The sequence below is a fragment of the Thamnophis sirtalis genome, unplaced genomic scaffold, assembly GCF_051295495.1.
Source record: "Thamnophis sirtalis isolate CommonGarterSnake01/CBP01778 unplaced genomic scaffold, rThaSir2_p1.2 scaffold_4, whole genome shotgun sequence".
Classification (NCBI taxonomy): Eukaryota; Metazoa; Chordata; class Lepidosauria; order Squamata; family Natricidae; genus Thamnophis; species Thamnophis sirtalis.
Genome location: NW_028261384.1, coordinates 30,432,521 through 30,452,062, shown reverse-complemented (window position 1 = coordinate 30,452,062; position 19,542 = coordinate 30,432,521). Strand labels below are relative to the sequence as shown.

Below are 19,542 nucleotides of genomic sequence, written 5' to 3'. Positions count from 1 at the left end.
TTCACTGGAAGAATTGGAATGCAATTCAATTTTGGGCAATTAATGTTTTCTATAAAAATAGCTTCTACTTTATAACAATCAAGTTTGTTTTGGCAAACCTGTAATCCTGAATTATTTTTCCCTTGGCTCTCAATCCGTTTCAAAATTCAAGTCCCTGGAATTCACATCAAATCTTTGGCACCTTTAGACTATGACAAATAAAATCCTTAACAATGTCCAGGTTAATTTCCCTCCCTCTGAATTAAGTTGCAATGTAATTTGAACCAAATATATATATTTAAAACCTAAAAAAAAAAGATGTTTAAATGAGAAAAAATTAAGAAGAATTTATGTTAATCTTATCCCAATCACTTACTTTGGTGATCATCTAAATATGAACCATGGAACTGGGAATCTGATTGTCTGGCAGAATTTCTTATACCCTAGTTGTACTTCAGTTTCCCTCCTATTATTGCAGGGAAGCTTCTGCATTCTTATACTGCCTTCTAGGTTCCTTTAGAAAAGACACCTGCTACTTTAGGCGAATTGATAAGCTCGATCTCATACCTGTAGTTCTGCCATTATTTTATCTCCTTCTTCTTCTTCCTCTTCCTCTTCATCCTTCATTGGTGTGCTGGCTGATTGAAGAGAGGCATTTTTCTCTGGGAAGAGTTTGGAAGATGTTGTTTGAACAGAATCTTCACTGCTCTCCTGAATTGCATGATAACAAGAAAGGAGGAAGTTACAATTCATCTGATTTATATACGGCTCACATACTCATTTCAATGTTTTTATTTGGTGTTCTGGAGAAATCTGGACTTTACCCCATCCTCCTAAAGGCAGGGCATCCCCTATTATCAAATCTGGATAGAAGGCACATTTTGGGGCCCTTCTAAACCTGCATCCTATTAGATTTCACTCATTTTTGCCCCATGGTTGCCTATTTCACATAAGCAAAGCTGCCAATGCATGATGCAGCATATGTTTGTTTTCTCACTTAACTTATTCCATAGCTGACATGGAGGCTGAAAAGAAGCAGCTGGCTATGATCACCCAGATGCCTTTCCTGCTTAATGGAGGACTAGAGTCTTAACCACTATGCCATATTGGCCTTTTTGGATTTTACACAGACAGTACATATAGTCCTTGACTTATGACCATAATGGAGCCTGCCTATTATGCTTGCAAGTCATGATCATAAAGCTGTGTCATCACATGATTGACCCACTTTTATGACTTTTTTTTACAATGGTCATTAAGTGAATTGCTGTGGTTAAGTGAATCAGCAGTCATTAAGCAAATACTGCAATTAAGGGGATCCATTATTTGCCGTGTGGAGTTTTAGCTGGAGATTGCAGTTTTTGGCAAAAATGTAAATTGCAATCAAGCGATTGCCAGAATGGTACAAATCGGTTACCAAATGTGCAAAATGCAGTCACATGATTGCAATGTGCGTGAGACAGTCAGAAATTTGGAACTGGGACATAGGTATCTTTTTTTGGAGGGGGGGGGATTTCATAACTTTGAATCATCACTAAGCAACCAGTTGTAAGTCTAGGACTACCTGTATTTGGCTAAAACATTTTCAGGTACTTTGATTTTCTTATTTTAGTTTGAAACTACCAGAGGGTTAAAGGAGAATGTGCTGAAACCATTTTTATGGAACTGCTCTTATTCATTTTGTCCCTTTGCATAAGATGAGCTTTTCCAAGGTGCAAATCAGAGGTGGGTTCCTACTGTTTTGGACCGATTTGGCCGAGTAGGTAGTAACTTGACCGGCCACGCCCCCAAACAGGTTCTATCGGCAGCAACATAGGCACAACCATCTTGTTTTTTGCTTCTGTGCATGCACAGAAGCATTTTTTACTACTGTGCATGTGCACATAGCACGCATTAGCGCACGCACGAAATGCGTCCCTGAGCGAACCGGCAGTAGAAGAAGCCGGAACCCACCCCTGGTGCAAATATTTCTTTAAACATACATAGAAATGAAGCAGCGTGAGTGAGATTGTATATTGGTAAGACAGCAAAAAGGCTAAGTCCCATGTCCTGGGAATAACCTGCTGGTTAATGGTTATAATTATGGTTCCCTATATAGTGCTAGCCAATATATGGCTTTAAATCTTATTTTAAAATTTCTTTCCTCTTTAGATCATACCTCCCCTCCTCCCACTACTTAATTCAAAGTGATGTAAAAATAAGCTAGATACTATCTTGTCCCAAAATGTTTCCTGTTTTGGACATCTGAGGTGCCTCCATCATCAAACCTTGGAGATAGTGTTATCTTTTCTGGCTGTATAACTGACTTCACTCAGTCTTGTGCTTAATCCAGATCCTAGCACATAGCTTCGTCGTGGAGGTGGAGGAGGTGGAGACTTCACTGCCTTTTCCAGCTCCTGTTCTGTTTTGGGACTATCTTCTGAAAAATCAAAGATTATCTCCAATGAAGTGGTTTCATACAGTCTATTGCAAGATAGACTCTTGCTTCAAGTTTAGAATTATGCAACCCATCTTTTTTTTTCTACATCTGATAGGCAAAGATAGAAATGTACAAAGGAAATTTGCTAATTGCTTTTGATGAAATACATTTTTTTTACGTTGCCAGCAGCAAATGAAAACTAAACAAGATGGAAGAGCAAAAATTTGCATTGTAGCGTTTTCATTCTAGTTAATGTTGATAAGATCAACAAACATTTAGCTGAATTAGAGCTGACTGGTATAAGAACTGAACAACATTAAGGGCCTATCTGTGATATCTGCAGAGTTGGGTGAAAAAAAGACAAAATGGCCATACTGGTGCATCACGTGTAAAAAGCAGGAGGAATTTTAATTACATCACCACTGCCACCATGTTAACTTTTCTGTGTGCACCCTGACCTTGTCCCTGTGCTTCTTGCTTTTCCTCTCTCCCTCTCCTACTGTGTCCAATTCAGACTCTAAAACTGAGGGTGAGAACTCCTGCTTTAATTCATTTTCTTCTGATAGTGGGTCACAGGTGTTTCCTACAGAGGAGAAATAAACTTTAATTTACCAGATACTTGTGCTGCATCAGTTTTGGGTGAGACAGTTGCTTGTGAAGGCATATCAAGGTTTGGGATTGACTTCATAATGTTCGCTTGTGCTTCTTCTAGGAGTTTTTCAAATTCCTGCCCATCGTAGTGATCCAGATTCTGCCTTTTCTCTTCCCATTTTTTCTCTGCTTTCTGTAAAACAAGGCAGCAAATCCCAATCATATTTTGAATTCTGCATTGCATGAGGCAAATGGGTGCTCTGAATTCTCCTGCTATCTCTGCATATGCTGACCATGGGGTAAAATGCTCTGCACCTGTCAGTAGATACTGTTAAAAAAGATGGTTCAATGATGTGGCATCAGATAATTCTGTATTGCAGCTTCCCAAGAAAGAGAAACCTAGAGACAGGTGACCTTTGTGAAGTATGACTCTGATACAGGTTGCTGATAACCAATGGTTAGTGGGTGAAGTCCTCACTAGGGTTTGACTCACAGGGAGAAAACCCAGGCAGAGTTGTGTGTCATTTCCCTTTAAGGGCTTTGCCACTAATGCTCAATATTGACTAATATCCATTGCTCTTGGTTTATATATTTTGCACGAAATATACTAGGAAAAGATACATGCATTACGACTAAAAGATAAATTATCTTTAGAGTTGATCCCAACTGTTGGTGGCTTCATGGACATGTTGTTATCTTGGCAGCAAAGGTTGAATAAAAAAATATTTTTAAGAAAGCTGCACACCAAAACAAACCACTTTTTGCATTAAAAAAAATCCATTTTTGAAACAAAAATGAATAAATATCATATGGATCCTGTATATTCTAGTAGAGACATTACATAAGATTTAAGATCATTTGTAATTGTCATAATTATTTGGTCTCTTAAGATCAAGCCCAGAATTAATATTGTTAATATTATAGTATTAATATTATACAGCTCTCTGCTTTGAAATGCACAAAATACCTCAATCGAGAGAGCTCTGTTCCTTGTACTGGCATTGTGAAGTTCTTCAATAAAAAGACTTTGCATGTTGTTGTTCACAATAACAGGGGGTGAATGAGGCACCTGTGTTTGCTGGGTATTGATTGTGGTCATTGTTGTTGATTCCATGTAGGTTGGAGAGCTTGATGTAGTTGCAGCTGGCCCTGGGCTATTAGGCAGAGAAGAATTTGGGACTTGACTGACCAATGTGAATGAATGCTGTGAATGATGGGTGACCACTGGAGAGCTTTGTGCATGATGCACCGTCACAGTGGAGATGGGAATCATTTCAGATTTAACAGACACTTCGGCTGGGAATTCAGAAACATTCTGCTGCAGATGTTGGCTCTTGGTCATTTCTTCTTGATTTTTCAGAACTTCTGCTGCAGTGGCCTTCTCCATTGCATGATATTGGGCAGCTTGTGATGGATCCACACCTTTGAGCAAACTATCTGTAACATGTCTGGAAAAAAGAGGTTGACAACCTGTGAAGTATAGCTAGCAGTCTCACAATGTCCTTTAAAAAAAGGCTCTTTCTGATTATGTCTGTCTGTCTGTCTAGCTAGTTATCATCTAACTAGCTACCTTGTGTAAAGTCATTTAATTCCCTTCCCTTCCACCCTAAAAATTAACCACGTGGATTATAAAAATTAAATGTATTTTTAAAAATTAGTGCCTTCCGGGGATGTTGGATTGCTGCTTCCCTAAGTCATGGCTTTTACAGCTCTTGGCTAAAGCAAGGATGGATGATATTTTTCTGGAGCCTAAAGCTGTACTTAAAAAAAAATGTCTGAGGACTATGGTGATCATGGCCATAAAAGAGGGAGTGGGATTAATATTGACCTTTTTCACAATCCAGGTGTGGTATTGATATGTTTAAGAAATTCCAGTGAACAATTGATGCACCTATTTTCTTTTTTTTATTATAAGGGGGGGGGGGACCCATAAAAACAAGCCTGAATGTAATTTTCAAGTTGTCTAATCCTCAGCTCTGTGGCTAGATATTTTCATTTGTTACGTCTTTTTTTTAGTGGCAAAATATATCTTACAAGCTGATCCCTTTGTTACAGATCCTGAAGAGAAAAAAATATGTTTATTTTGCAAGAAATATTTCACAGTTTTTAAAAACAATGGCTTAACTCAATGAAGGGTTATTCTGAGAGGTTAGTTCAAATGTGAAGATTAGCCCCTCAATATCTTTTTAAAAAAGAAACTAGCTTTTGCTTACGCTGTACCACCACATCCGCCCTTCAAGATTGAAAATTGGGAGGATAGTGTTTAAAAGAAGAAAAAAGAGCAAGGAGAACCTGCTCATCAGCATCATCAACCTGTTCATCAATTTGGGACCCAAATTATCTTTCTGAAATTACGTTCAATGAATTTGGACCATGTTCTGAAAAACAAATCTTATTCAAGTAGGTCGAAAACATAAGGTCTTGTTATAATTGGAATAACAACTTCTTCTAGTTTCAGGATCATCACACAATTTGTTACATTTTTATTTCAGGGCTTTGAATAGGCTGATTGCAAAAAAAAAAATAAAAAAAAATCCCACTAAATAGAAGAGTTAAGGATCCAGTTGGATGAGGATGTGGTAGGAAGTTCAAACTCTAAGCAGCCTGGTGTAATAATCTTTTACTGGGATGTTTTTGAAGTTTTAAACTAGGCTGTTATGCCTTCTTTTTTTTTTATAATTTCCCATCTGACGCATCATTAACAGACGCAAAATCTAACAGAGTTAGATTTACATTATGGATGCCATATTCTGAGTGGAAGTATCCAGATATCCAGCAGATGGGATTAAAGAGGAGTTTCTAGGTGCTTTTGTTGCAATCTAGCGAGCAGAGGTTTGCACCCTAGATAAAGTAGCCTTAAATAATATATTAAGCATTTCCGCTGGGTTAATTAATCCCTTAGGGGCATAGTAATAGTTAAGAACTGGATAGTATCAATTGGGCTGATCCTAACCTATTAGATTCATGAGAAGAAAGAAATACAGCTTCCTTAAATAAAATTGATTTTATCTTTCTAAGTCACACCAATACTAACTGATAAAATGCTTTCAAAAACAGTTCTGCTTCGGGATTGGCTATAGGATCATGCACATTTCTTATTTTCCTAGACTTATAATTTTTGTATGTAATGGAAAATCATAATAGGACAGAATGTGAACATGCCCACTGTCTTTCTAGAGGATAAGTGATGAATATTTTGGATCATGTATGAATGGCATAAACTTCAACAGGTTGGAGTATCTTAAATAAGTATCACCTGCGGAGTGTGGTCAGGATCTCTGTCATGCTCCGGACTCTCTTCAGTAAAAGATCTAGTTTATGAGGTTCTTCTTTTAAAAATCTCACAGCCTCCACCTCAATACGGAGAATGGCTCTCATTTTATTCTGCAGTGTTGGAAATTCACCTGTGGAAATAAGAGCCCATGAACCACTTCTGAAATGCAAGATGGACTTCAGTTCCCATTTCATACTGAAGTTGCCACTTTGCCAAACTTAGTTGTGCAATAGATTATAATCCAATTGGTTTCAGTCAATCAATTAGATAACGAATCATACTATTTTAGTATATTTCATACGGTATTGTCTAGTGGTTAGCATACTGGACTGGGACCAGAAGTAGCCAAGTTCAAGCCCATTCAACGTGATATTGGATCATTTTATTCTTTTTCAGACTAAAGGCTTGCAAAAGAATGTGGCAAGGATTAAAATGAGGGGTGACCTCATGTTATTTATTTGAACTATTTAGAGGCGAGGCAGTATATATAGATAGAAAAGCAATAAAACAAACTACAATGTTTGTAATTTGGCTTACTATCATGTGTTGATCCAGCCAGTGTTAGAGTCATGGGGTTATTACTCAAATAGTAAAAGAAAAGGGTAGGAGAGGGGAAATCCAGCTTTTGAATCTGCATCTTCATGTGTAAGTACTGGGTGGGGAAAATCGGTTTTGAAGAGTGCAGAGACTACCATTCAGATGTCTGATAAATTCAGTGTTACTTTATTTTATAAATTATTTAGCAAATATTTCTCAACTTTTACTCTGATAGAGTATATAAAGAGCTTTTCTTTTTTCTCTTGAAGTAGAATACCGTGAAAGGGGTGAGGAGGGAAATGATTAAAAACAGCATTACTTCAGTTTTAATCATATCAGAATCCAAGAGAGAGCTATTTACATGTATACATACAGTAGAAACACAAGCATGCACGGAGGCTTTTCTAGCTGGAATGAGAAATCAATATGCAGTAAATAGTATCAACCTGGAGCAGGTAGGACTAGTAGGATGACCTATTCCTTAACCTTGCTGGGGAATTCTGGGAGTTGAAGTCCACATGTCTTAAAGTTACCAAGGTTAGGAGAAACAGGTTGCCAACTCCAGTTCATCACCCTATCTTCATTTTCCTAGCACAGAAGTAGATCTTGAGCTTTCCTCACCTTAATCCACCCTCAAAATTATCTCAGTTCTAAGATCCATGTCCCAGTCCTAGGCACATGGACTTTGGACCTAAGTTCCACTGACCTCACTGAACCTCACTTCCAATACACTTGATGAAAAATGGAGCATAAGAAGAACCTAGGCAATGTTAGTTAAGATACTTAAATCAAAGGGGGAAAAACCTAAAAGCACCTTTGAGGGTGGCAACTGCCTCTCCAACTTGCCGCAAGAGGAAAGCTCCATCTTCAACATCTTTCAGTGTTACTGTTCTGTTAGATGTCAAAGATTCCTTCTTCAGATCTTCAACAAATCTCTCTAGCTCACTGGAAAAATAGAAGAATTGAATTTGATGTGAGGACATCTTAACAGACTGATAAAAGATCCATTCTCAGAAACTGGAATGTTTCTAGTTTCCATTCTTAAGTTAAAAATTATTGTTTCTATGTCAGAATATTGCATTAAAGTGTTTTGTACCCTCCCTATTTTTCATATGTTTTGGATTTTATCTTCTAAACTTCTGAGGCAGCATTGTTAAAAATGGAGAACTAGAGGAGTTGAAATCCAATATTCTGGAAAATATCAGATTGGAGTATACTGATATAAACAAAGCCAGAGAAAGACATAATTAATACTTTGATGTTATATATACTGTACATTTACTCTATTATCATGTACCCCCAACTTCATCGGGAATCAAGTTCAGCTCAGCTCCTTACCTTTCAGCCCTGCTACAGTTTGTATAACTGATTACCAGATAGGCATTTAATATATGGATACCTAAATGTATGAATAACTGATTAACCTTTTCATCAAAGGTACTGCACTGACCAAGAAAAATATGTGTATTTTAAACTAGACCATGACTTGGATGACAACAACAACAAAAAAGAAATCTGGGAAAGATTACTGACTAGAGAGAATTATACATAATTCTGCGGCTGTCAGAATAATTGAACAATTATTGTTCAAAATTAAAGTTTTAATGGAAGGAAAACCAAAAAGCAAAGATGTAGTCCAAACAACAACCACTAGATGGCAGCGAGTGATCAATGCTTTTCCATCTTCCAGGATAAGACAGATGGCATCATTAAATAACTGATGTTTGAGTGTATCTCTTGTCTGAAGCTCAATAAATGAAATTTAAAACTACAAAGTAGAAACATAAATTGATGACACAGGGTGAGTCTGTATATGATGCTAAAGATAAAACCCAAATAAAAACTAATCTAGTTTCACTTGTGTGTGAAAGTAGATACAAGACTCTCTAAGTGATCCAGTTAAACATATTGCGTAAACACCAGCCAATCTATTCAAGCATCCATGAATCATTCCTCATCATTTAGCTCAGGAATTCAGTCTTTCTGAAGCCGTGGACTGTCCTATAGCATCTGCATTTGAGTCCTTTGCTGGGAGAAAGGAAAATTCTACCTTGAATTATGTTTGATTCCTGATGACTCCCTAGAGGTCTTCAAACTTGGCAACTTTAAGACTTGTGGACTTCAACTCCCAAAATTCTCTAGCCAGCTATGCTATGAATTCTGGGAGTTGAAGTCCATAATTCTTAAAGTTGCCAAGTTTGGGGACCCCTGCCTAGGTGATTTCATATAGTTTCTGGGCAACAGTGTGTCAGTGTTGCTTTTACAACTTCCCAGACTCATCTGCAGGTCTGGAGTTTCCTGGTTCTCTCCTACCAATGCTAACTAAATTTGACATCACTCAGATTTTTTTTTATGTAGTCAACACTAGGGTTGTGCTAAACCAAACAAAATTTACTTAATTTAATTAAAATGTAATTAATTAAAGAGCTATGATTACTCTTTTGGGGTTTAACAGTTTCTTCCTCTGTCCTATTAAAAATCGCATTGTGGTAGTTATTTGGAAGGGGCTTTAGGAAATGCATCCAAAGCTCTAAGTTAGAATTTGTCAATTTCATCTCCCAGAATTCCTCAGCCAGCATTAAGCCAGTGTTGAAGTCCGCACATCTTAAAGTTGCCAAGTTTGAGAAATACTTCTCTAAGTGGTGGCCTGCAACTCTGGGATGATAAAACTATAGAATTTGCTTGTTTTTAAAGAGGAATTAAATATTAAAAAGTTTTTGAGTTGCACTGGGATGGTCAGGGAGGAAAAACTGTGGCATTATCTCTGAAATTTAAGCAGTGCATTTTTGCTGCATTTAGGGCAATGGATTCTCTTTTTGAGATTGACTTGGAGAAGAACAGTCATGTTGCTTTCAAGAACTTTAAGAAAAAAACAAGTGAGTGAACTTCATTGCTCACGTCATGGACTTTTATGGGCAGCTTAAGTTGAATTAATCCATCTGAAACTGAAGAGTATTTAAACCTCTTAAATATGCACTTTCCAGTATGCATATATTTATTTGTTCTAGGGAGCTTGTTATGGGGTAAACTGGATTAATTAAAAATTAATTTTACTTTCTTTAAAAGGAAATGATATGAAACATGTGAACTCCAAGATAGTTAAGCAGTAGAGTACCAGACTTTCACAAAACTGAAGAGAAAAAACTGGTTGGTTAAATAGCTCTCACTCTTGGTTAGCTATCCAAATCATTTACTCTTCCGGTTCAAGTTCAGTTATAATATTGTGCTACCTCTATTATTAATATTACTTAGTATTACTTAATCGGTGCACTGAGAGACAATGTTCCAATATTATTTTTAATACAGATTTTCCCACAACACAAAACAAAAGCGGAAGACAGAGTGACGAGACAAGAGAAAAAAAAGAGAAAAAGATTAGTTGACATGAAAAGCCAACCAAAAAAAAAACTCTAGAAAGAAATGGAGATTTCACATAGAAATTAAAGTTTTTCAAGTTTTTTTCAGGCAAGAGCAGGTATAACTTGTTTTCTTTCTTTTTGGCAGTCAAGGATTGCAGCGGGCAAAACAATGCTGGGATTAAATCACTGAAATGACAGCTAGGATTTCCAAAACTCCAGAAGTTTGTTTTTTTCTATACTTCCCTCCTTTTGGAAAAGAAAAAAGAACCAAAATATTGTTTTTCAGAGATTTGCAGCCAAATCCCTTACGTTTTTTTGATGACACAAGAAGATTTAGGGACCCAACCTTTACAGATTTTGGGTTATTGTCCAAAGCTTTATAAATATTTTTCTGACTTAGATATCTGTCTCATTCGCTCATATGTAAAATTAATTGTAAGAATTTCTTTTAATTTGAGGTACCCCAGACATATGCACCAACAATTCCCATAATCCCCTCTCTGATACTGGAATCTAGGGAGAAACATTCAAGCCTTGCAGCTGTTGTCACAGGTTCAGAAAGGGCCCAGCTTCTAGAACAGAGAACTAATAGAAACTAAGATTTAAAAGTTCTGTGTTTCCTTGCTAAAATTAGTCTTTAGCTTTAATTTTAGAAGAGGAGTTGTCATGATTCTTAATATAGCTACAAATATGTATGTAGATTTAAACAGTTGGCAGCTCAACTCTAAATTGATTTAATTATGATTTTTCTAAACTGCTATATATTTCAGTCAATTGATCTCAATATACAGGGCTTTAAAGGACACAGTGGCTCAGTGGCTAAGGATGCTGAGCTTGTCAATCAGAAAAGTCGGCAGTTTTGTGGTTCAAATCCCTAGCAACGCGTAATGGAATGAGTTCCCATTACTTGTCGCTCCTTCTGCCAACCTAGCAGTTTGAAAGCATGTAAAAATGCAAGTAGAAAAATAGGAACCACCTTTGGTGGGAAGGTAAGTGTTCCGTGCGCCTTCAGCATTTAATCGTTTAATTATGCCAGCCACATGACCAAAGAGATGTCTTCGGACAGCGCTGGATTTTCAGCTTTGAAATGGAGATGAGCACTGCCCCCTAGAGTCAGGAACGACTAGCACATATGTGCAAGGAGAGAACCTTTACCTTTACCTTATACAGGACTTTCATTCTTCAAAGTTCTAGAGCAGGAGTGGCAAACCCGATCACATTGTGGGCTCTATCATAATGTATCGGGATTTTTTTGCCCTTGCATGGCCGGGATGGGCGGAACCTATGCAGACCATGTGTTTGACATGCCTACTCTAGAGTACATTTATTCCTACATCAACCATTTCCAGCTCCTCTAGATAAATTTTAAGGAATTAATTAATAGTTAAAATGCTGAATCTTGACCAGTAAAACCCTGGTTCCTATACACTCACAGGGCTCAAAACATGACTCTGGGCTAAATATTTTACTGAAACCAATTAATTTCAGAAGGTTAGGGAAAACTACTAATCTATCTTGAATTCTCAAAAACAAGATAATCAGTGATTAATTGATATATACAAACCAGTATATTTAGAGGGTAGCTGGGTTGATAAACACAGTGATTAAATAGTTTTGCAGCATATTGAAGTGATAAATTCCCTTAGAATCTGTTTTGTATAATATATTTACAATTATTCCAAGCCTATTTGTAGGCACTGTGGTAAGAATGGCAGCAACAGACCTGTCTTGAAATTATTTTGGAATTAAAGAAACTGTTCAACACAGAAAACTACCTGTAAATCAGGAAGAATGGTACAAGCAATTATTTAAAGTTTAACCAATAAAAACATACAGATGGAAAAAAATTTACTAGGAAAAATTATAGATTTCAATGCAGTTTAATCAGTAAAGGTGATGATCTTCTCTGAAAAGTATTTCAGGCTATTGGACCAGCCAATTCCCGATCAATAGATTATATTATCTTGTCAAAAAGACTTGAGCTTTTGCCAATGGCAGTTACTTAGAAAGTTTGTAGAACTTATCTCCAACATTTTCCGTCCATACATGTTTAGGTTTGTTAGAATTTTATTTGTTTTAATTATGAATGCTCTCATGTCTCCAAATTTCTCAATTTCTCAATAACCATGGGCAATTGGCTAAGAATGAGCTGCTTGCCCAAGGCCACCTAATTAATTTCATTTATAATATTTTTCCCTACATCCAAAACAAGCTTGGAGCCTCTTTAACACTCTGATTCATCTCATGGTAAAAGCTGTAAGTAGTATAGACTGATGGCTTGCAGGCATATACATGTAATAAAAAGAGTGAAATACACAGTGGTCAAAATTCATTGGAAAATATCTGAAAAAAGTGTGCTTATTGTGCAACTGCCCACCTACATGTGAAGTTTTATAGTGGAATATCATTTCATAAAGCCTTAATTCTTCCCTTAGGCTAATGAGCAAAACTTAATCCTCTGCTTGCTGAGGCAGAAGAACATCCACCAATTTCAAAAAAGTTCATTCTCAAACTTGCATAGAACTTCAACCTAGCATGACTTCTAAAGAAACGTATTTCGTTATGGTCTACATAAGTTTTGTTTTTCTGCAATTGGATGGAAAAGTGATTGCTTTTATTTTGTTTCCCAAAGCAGAAAAATATATATTTTATGAATGGGAGCCAGAATTCTTGAATTTCCCTTAATGGCAGTACTAGCTGGCTGGATGTAGGTGACCCCTCCCTAATACCAAATCAAAGTTGTCTGCAGATGGCCTTTGTTTCAGCTTCATCTCTCCCACTGTAGGATACTACAGTTTTTCTAGCTTCTCACACTTCCATTCCACCTCCAGGAAGTACAGGACCTCTTCTTAAAAAGGCAACCAGCCTTTTCAGAGGCAAGTAAACCATTGTAGACTGGTGGAGAAATGGGGAATAGCTCCCTGAAAACTATCACTCAGTATGTACCCATCCAAAGCTTCTGTAGAAAGCAAGACTTAAATAGGAAAATATCTCCTTTGAACAGAGACCCTATCCATGCAGTAGAGGAATAACTGAAACAATGGATTACTTTATTCTGTATTGCTCTCTCTATGCAGGTGCTCATCAGGAATTATTATCTATATTCTTTACTAAATAGCCTGCCCACCTGAATTGTGTTATTTTAAATTGTTATTATCATATCAATCCAATATTTTATTTCCTTAACCACAGTTGTTTTCTAGTTTATATAGCATGACATGGTGCTCTTATGGCGAACCTATGGCACCAGTGCCACAGGTGGCCTGAAGAGTCCTCTCTGCGGGCATGTGAGCTGTTGCCCCAGCTCAGCTCCACTGTGCATGTGTGCACATTTCCCACTGGCCAGCTGGTTTTGGGGTCTCTGCCCCACATGCACAAGGGCCGGGGCGCATATGGGGGGCATCTCCCACCCTGGCCATGCCCACCCCAGTCCCCTGAGGTCGAACACAACCCTGATGTGGCCCTCAATGAAATCAAGTTTGACAACTCCTGTTCAACCAAGTGTCTTACTGCATACAGCTTCAGCTCGCTCAATAACTTCAACTGAATTATTTACCTACTAAGACATTTTTATCCTGTCTTTTTTAACTTATAAGTGCAGGTAGTCCTCAATTTACAGCAGTTCATTTAATAACTGGTCAAAGTTACGAGGGCGCTGGAAAAAAATGGCATGGCTGTTTTCACACTTTAGGACTGTTGCAACATTCCCACGGTCACATGATCACCAAATGGATGTTTGGCCAAGCGGTTCATATTTAGAACTATTGCTGTGTCCCAAGGTCATGTGGCTTGTGGCCTTTTCACAAACAAAGTGCATGGGGAAGACGGATTCAGTTTACAACCTTGTTACTAAATCAACAACTGCAGTGATTCATATGACACATACACACACAGCTGGAACACAGCTACGGTCATAAATGCGAGTCAGTTGCCAAGTGTCTGAATTTTGCTCACGTGGACCATGGGGATGGTGCAAGGGCTGTTTGGGTGAAAACATTCATAAGTCGCTTTTTTAGTGCCATGGTAACTCCAAAAGGGCACTACTTTTCAGTTTAGTGCTGTGCATGCGTAGGGGGCAGGGTGTATGTGGAAGACGTGTATGGGGAGCAGGGTGCATGTGGGGAGCTGCACATGCATGTGCAGGGGGTGAGGGAGTATGTGCAGGGAGCACAGGAGACATGGGAGGGGAGGGTTGCATGTGAGGGGTCGCACCCACATTGCATTATGGGTGTGTGTCCCCTCTTTCAGCACACAGCAACGAAAAGGTTAGCCATTACTGGCATAGTGTTTTCTCTAATCCTTTTCAGGTATTTTAGAACAGTTATGTTTTTCTTTCTTAACTGTGATTTTTGTGTCTTATCCACTGATTTATGACAGAGTAGAAAATGATTGAGTGATTGAAGCAAGCCTTTAAAAAAGCCTTAGAAAAACAGATTTATTTTTTCTCTCCACAAAGGCCGAAAAAGAATTAGGGACATTGAAGGATACGTCCATAGCAGAATATATAACTAATAAAGATAGAAAAATGAAATAAAATAACTTGAGTCTAAGCAAAGGGGAAAAATATAGACTGAAAATGTCTTCATTTCCAGATTTCACTTTGCCCTTACTCAAACCTCAGTAATTATGTGAGAGGTTGACGAAATAATAACTAATTCCCGTTAAGAGTTTGCTTTCACTTACCATAAGCTCTTCATAATCCTTTCTGTCTCAAGGAGATACTTCTGCCTTTCTTGCTCCACCAGGTGGCGATGGCGCTGCACAGGATCTTCCAATCTTTTTGCTCTTTCTATCACTTTGTGGTTGATCTCCAATTCTGCATTCCTCATCATGGCTTTTAGTGTATCCTGATTCTGCAGCTGTTACATAAAAAAAACCCAATGTAAATTTGCCCTGCCTAACATCCATCCTATTTCAACATATTCCATTGCTCAGAAGTGGGTTTGCATAAACAATATTTCAGCTGAATACACTTAAAAAAGAAAGAGTTCTATCAATGCTTACTCATTATAAAAACAAACAAGGGAAGCAGAAATGGGCATGAATGCTATTAATATATAAAGTACAAATCTAAGTTCAGCAGAATATTGATTAAAAGGACTAATATTAGTGGGGTTTTGGAATACATTTTTTGTTGAATAGGCTATGGATACAATATCTTTAGCTTTATATGCAAAACAGTCTGGGACAGTGATGGCAAATCTTGGTTCCATGGAAACATTGCACTTGCTTGCTAGTCAAGGCCGTGCTCTGGAAAAGCCAAACTTCCACGTCCTAGAGTGCATGCACGCCCGGCAATCAGCTGGCCAGCGTGCATGCACAGGCAGTTTTTGACACTGCCAAGTGCACAAAGGGATTGTGCTCCAGAAAATCCGAACTTTCAGGTTTGAGGGCATATGCAATCAGCTGGCCAGCTGGTCTTCAGCACTGCTGCATGAGTGAAGGACAGCTGATTGTGCCACTTCAGGCACGCATACCATAGGTTCGCCATCATGGGTCTAGGATGTTATATCTATTACATTCTGGTGTGTTGAGCAACAGTTTTCTACAATTCAATTCTAGGCACAGATACAAATAAGCATCCAAAAAGATTTTACTCTCTTAACAACACAAAGCAGCTTCTGTTCCTGAAAATGGCACAAATGGATAGTTTGTTTTGATAGATCAGGCATTCAATATGAAATGAAAAATATGAAAAAGCAATTAAAAAAAACCACAAATAGAATCCAAACAATGGAAGCAGACTCAGAATGGATCTAATAAAAAAATGTGTGTGTGTGTGTGTGGGTGTGCGGCGCGTGAGAGAGAAAGAGCATGCATTCGATTTTAGTATATTTATTGGTCAAAAAAGTAAAAATGGAAGCCACAACCATGTAATCAAGGCCTTGCCCCTTTTTTATGTGCATTGTGGTCTTCCATTCCCTCTTGGCTGTTAAGCTCTTGACAGTTTTAGAACATAGTAATGCTGTCTAAGGTCAGCTCTGTGACACTTTGTGTAGTGATTAAGGTGGTGGTCTAGAAACCAGGAGACTTGAGTTTTAGTTCCTTTTAGGTATGAAAGCTGGCTGGGTAATTTTGGGCCAATAATTTTCTCTTAGCCCAACTCACCTCAGAAGTTGACCTGGTGGGGTAAATGGGAGGAGGAATAGCTGTTATGTATGCTTGCCACCTTCAGATAGTTATAAAGTTAATAGAGGCAGGATAAATTATTATTATACAATTCTATCACAGCGGCCAGTTGTTTTGTCAGATTTGGCATTGGTTACTAGTCGGGCCCCACCCAGGGACCTAGGACGTCGTAACGTATTTTCGCAATATGCGTGCAGATCCAAGCAGTGCGGCTTTTTGCATTTGACTGATGGTGATTTTGTCAATTTTTAACTGTTTTAAATGTAATTCCAGTGCTTTTGGAATAGCACCCAGTGTGCCAATTACCACTGGAATTACCACTGCTGGTTTGTGCCATAGTCGTTGAATTTCGATTTTTAAGTCCTGGTATCTTGCGATTTTTTCATGTTCTTTCTCTATTATTATTTCATGTTCTTTCTCTATTATTATTATTATTATTATTATTATTATTATTATTGTTGTTGTTGTTGTTGTTGTTGTTATTATTATTATTATTATTATTATTATTATTATTATTATTATTATATTTGCATCTTCCATTTTTCCCATTATCTCTATACAGAAGCCCAAAATAGAAACATCAGGGCCTCTTATTAGATAGTGATGACACAAATTCTGGGTAGCTGTGAAGAAAAAGCTTGTTTGTTTTTTTTAATCTGCAACATTTGTATATGTCTAGGTGAAATTTGTGAACAAACAAAATATATTATGAAGAATTGAAGTAAGCATAGGTTGTTTTGAGATTTAGAACTCAAATTAAGAGATTGTACAGTTTCCAATTATCTAAGAAGGAAGGAAGGAAAGATTACAGTGGATCATATGGGTGAGTTTCAGATTAGCTTAGTACAGTATTGTATCTAATACTGTTTCTGTCTCCTCCTTCCTTTTCAACTGTCTCATTGCAGCCCCTAGAATGATACTGTCATTCTAAATGAGCATTGAAATAATTTAATTTCAGTAATCTGAGATTACATATGGCCAAATCAGTGCTCTCATTTTTTTATTAGCACCTAATGATTTTGCTTATGACTCCTTGCAAAGAACTCTTAGCAAAGATTTGCATACCATGAACAAGGAAAACTGTACTTGGTGCTTTCCAGAACTGTCCTAGACATATGGTAATGGAGCCTATCCATTATGGTTACATGTTGTGATTAGCCATTAAGCAAAACACACACATTTAACAACCTCCAACCCAAACTCTTCCTGATGCAGCTATTAAATGAGCATGCAGGTGTTAAGCAGAGTATGGGGTAAACAAAGCCCTAGGAGGCCTAGTGGAAACCCAAGCCTACCTACCTCAGGCCTGCCAAGGCTTTCTCTATCTCCCTGAGGCACCTCATGCTCTTCTCCCTTTTCTTAGAGTTCCCCTCAACTACTCAAGGCAGCCAAAAGCTGAGCAGCAGAAGCTACTGGTTTGCCAGGTGACTGCCAAAGCCCAAGGTAGCCTAAAGCTGGGTAGCATAAACTACCAGTGCTTGATGAGCTGTTAGCCTAGGTCCAAAGCTCTAACAGCTCCTGACTTTGGGAAAAGCCATAGCTTAAAAGTAGTGCTACTTTCTATCCAGGTTCAGTTAGCCCGACCATACTCTCTTGGGCAAGCTCTGGGAAATATCTTTGCCCACAGACTTAGAAAGGAAGCATGCAGCAATATGGAACCTAAACTAGTCAGACAAAGGATCTGATTGCACGTAATGCAGGTTTTTTTTTAATGTTTGCAATGTAAACTAATGTTTTTCAACCTCAGCAATGATAAGTGGGCTTTTGACTCCCGGAATTCCCCAGCCAGGATAGTTGGTTGGAGAATTCAAGGAGTTGAAGTGCACCACAAACCTTAACATTTCTGAGATTGAGGAATACTTACCTAAACGACAAAACCAGCACTTTGATAGTACCATTTGGGGTTTGTTAATGGAATGTAAGAGATGGTTCATTTTTGCCATCAATTAAAAAAGAACCAGTGCATTTTTAGGTCTCCCAGGATGGGCAGCAAACTTTTTTTTAACCCACATACAGGCAGGAGAAAGATGAAGCTGACATACGGATATGGCAAGATTCCAAGAACTGATTACAGTACTTTTTGTTTCTATAATATAGGTAGTCCTTGCTTAATAACCAGTCACTTTTAAGCTGGTTGCAGTGTTGTAGAGTCATGTGATTTTCAACCCTCCCCCACCAACCTTGTCAGCCATTTTTCAGCAAAAAATGCCCATAGGAATGTATTGACTTACTTAATGACAGCCATAGTTGCTTTACAACTACTGCAAAAAAAATATCATAAAATTGGATCAGTCACACGGATGCCTCAACTTATGACTATCATCTTTTATGAAGAGAATTCTAGGCTTCATTACAGTCACAAACCTGAAGCTTTCGCTGATCAACTCATGAGTAGGTGTTTGTACTCATAGAAGAGCTTATTATTATGTACTGTTTCAGACTATGAAAGTCCTCTTTATTACTTCTATTCTACTTTTGGAAACCACCGTCAGATGCATCATTATTGATCTTCTAAGCAAATTACAGGTTGGCTAGAGAAAGAGAACTGGGAAAGCATTTAGTGATTTAACCTTCTTTCTCATACAACAGAGGCCAAGGTTTTTAATTATGCCACGTATTAACCCAATCACTGATCCAAACAATGGTCTTACTATCGATAGGCAATTATGGCTTTTTGCATTTCTGCTTTAACGACCCTGCCCTCCCTCCCTGTCCACAAAATACTGAAGACCAAAAGCTGAGATAAACAACCCCAGAACAAAACAAAAGGCCAATGCTTTGTACTCAAATGAAACCAACTGGTCGTTAAGATGCCTTTAGCCCTTTTCCATAAATATTTACATGTTGTTTTCATTGTCATTCGGCCAAAGAACAGAACAAACTATTCTTTCTTGCTTCTATTGTTTATGATGAAGAATACTGAAAGCACATGTCCTTAGAATCAACCTTGGCTGCATGTAGACACACATTTGTACATTATGGAGGATCACCGAATAAATGCCCTTACATATATTCATATGTACACTAAGAGAGGGAAAAATGTGTTGACTTCAACATCTCTAAAGCAAAAAGGCATCTCAGATTCTTTTCCACACAGTTCACTGTATTCTTTAAAATATATACATGTCTATGGAGGTTCTCAGTCATCCAGATCATGGTTGTCCCCAAGGTGCTATCTTTTAAAAAAAAAAAAAACAACCGGACTTTTTGGTTTTCTTGAAAGACGTTCGGCTTCTCATCCAAGAAGCTTCTTC

The 19,542-nt window shown here is 37.8% G+C and overlaps 1 protein-coding gene across 13 annotated transcripts in view; it reads right to left on the bottom strand.

Moving 5' to 3' along the window:
* KIAA1217 (KIAA1217 ortholog) overlaps positions 1-19,542 on the bottom strand; it is a 240,015-nt gene that overhangs the window by 15,280 nt on the left and 205,193 nt on the right. For 11 of the 13 annotated variants that reach the window (XM_087712695.1, XM_087712703.1, XM_087712706.1 and 8 more), the window contains 7 exons: positions 14,843-15,018; positions 7,615-7,745; positions 6,246-6,393; positions 3,957-4,437; positions 3,011-3,182; positions 2,247-2,398; positions 547-690 (listed from right to left, as the gene is read on the bottom strand). In XM_087712695.1, coding sequence (XP_087568821.1) covers positions 547-690; positions 2,247-2,398; positions 3,011-3,182; positions 3,957-4,437; positions 6,246-6,393; positions 7,615-7,745; positions 14,843-15,018 — 1,404 coding nt within the window. The remainder of the gene's footprint in view (positions 1-546; positions 691-2,246; positions 2,399-3,010; positions 3,183-3,956; positions 4,438-6,245; positions 6,394-7,614; positions 7,746-14,842; positions 15,019-19,542) is intronic. The other 2 variants (XM_087712697.1, XM_087712698.1) reach the window with 2 other exon arrangements.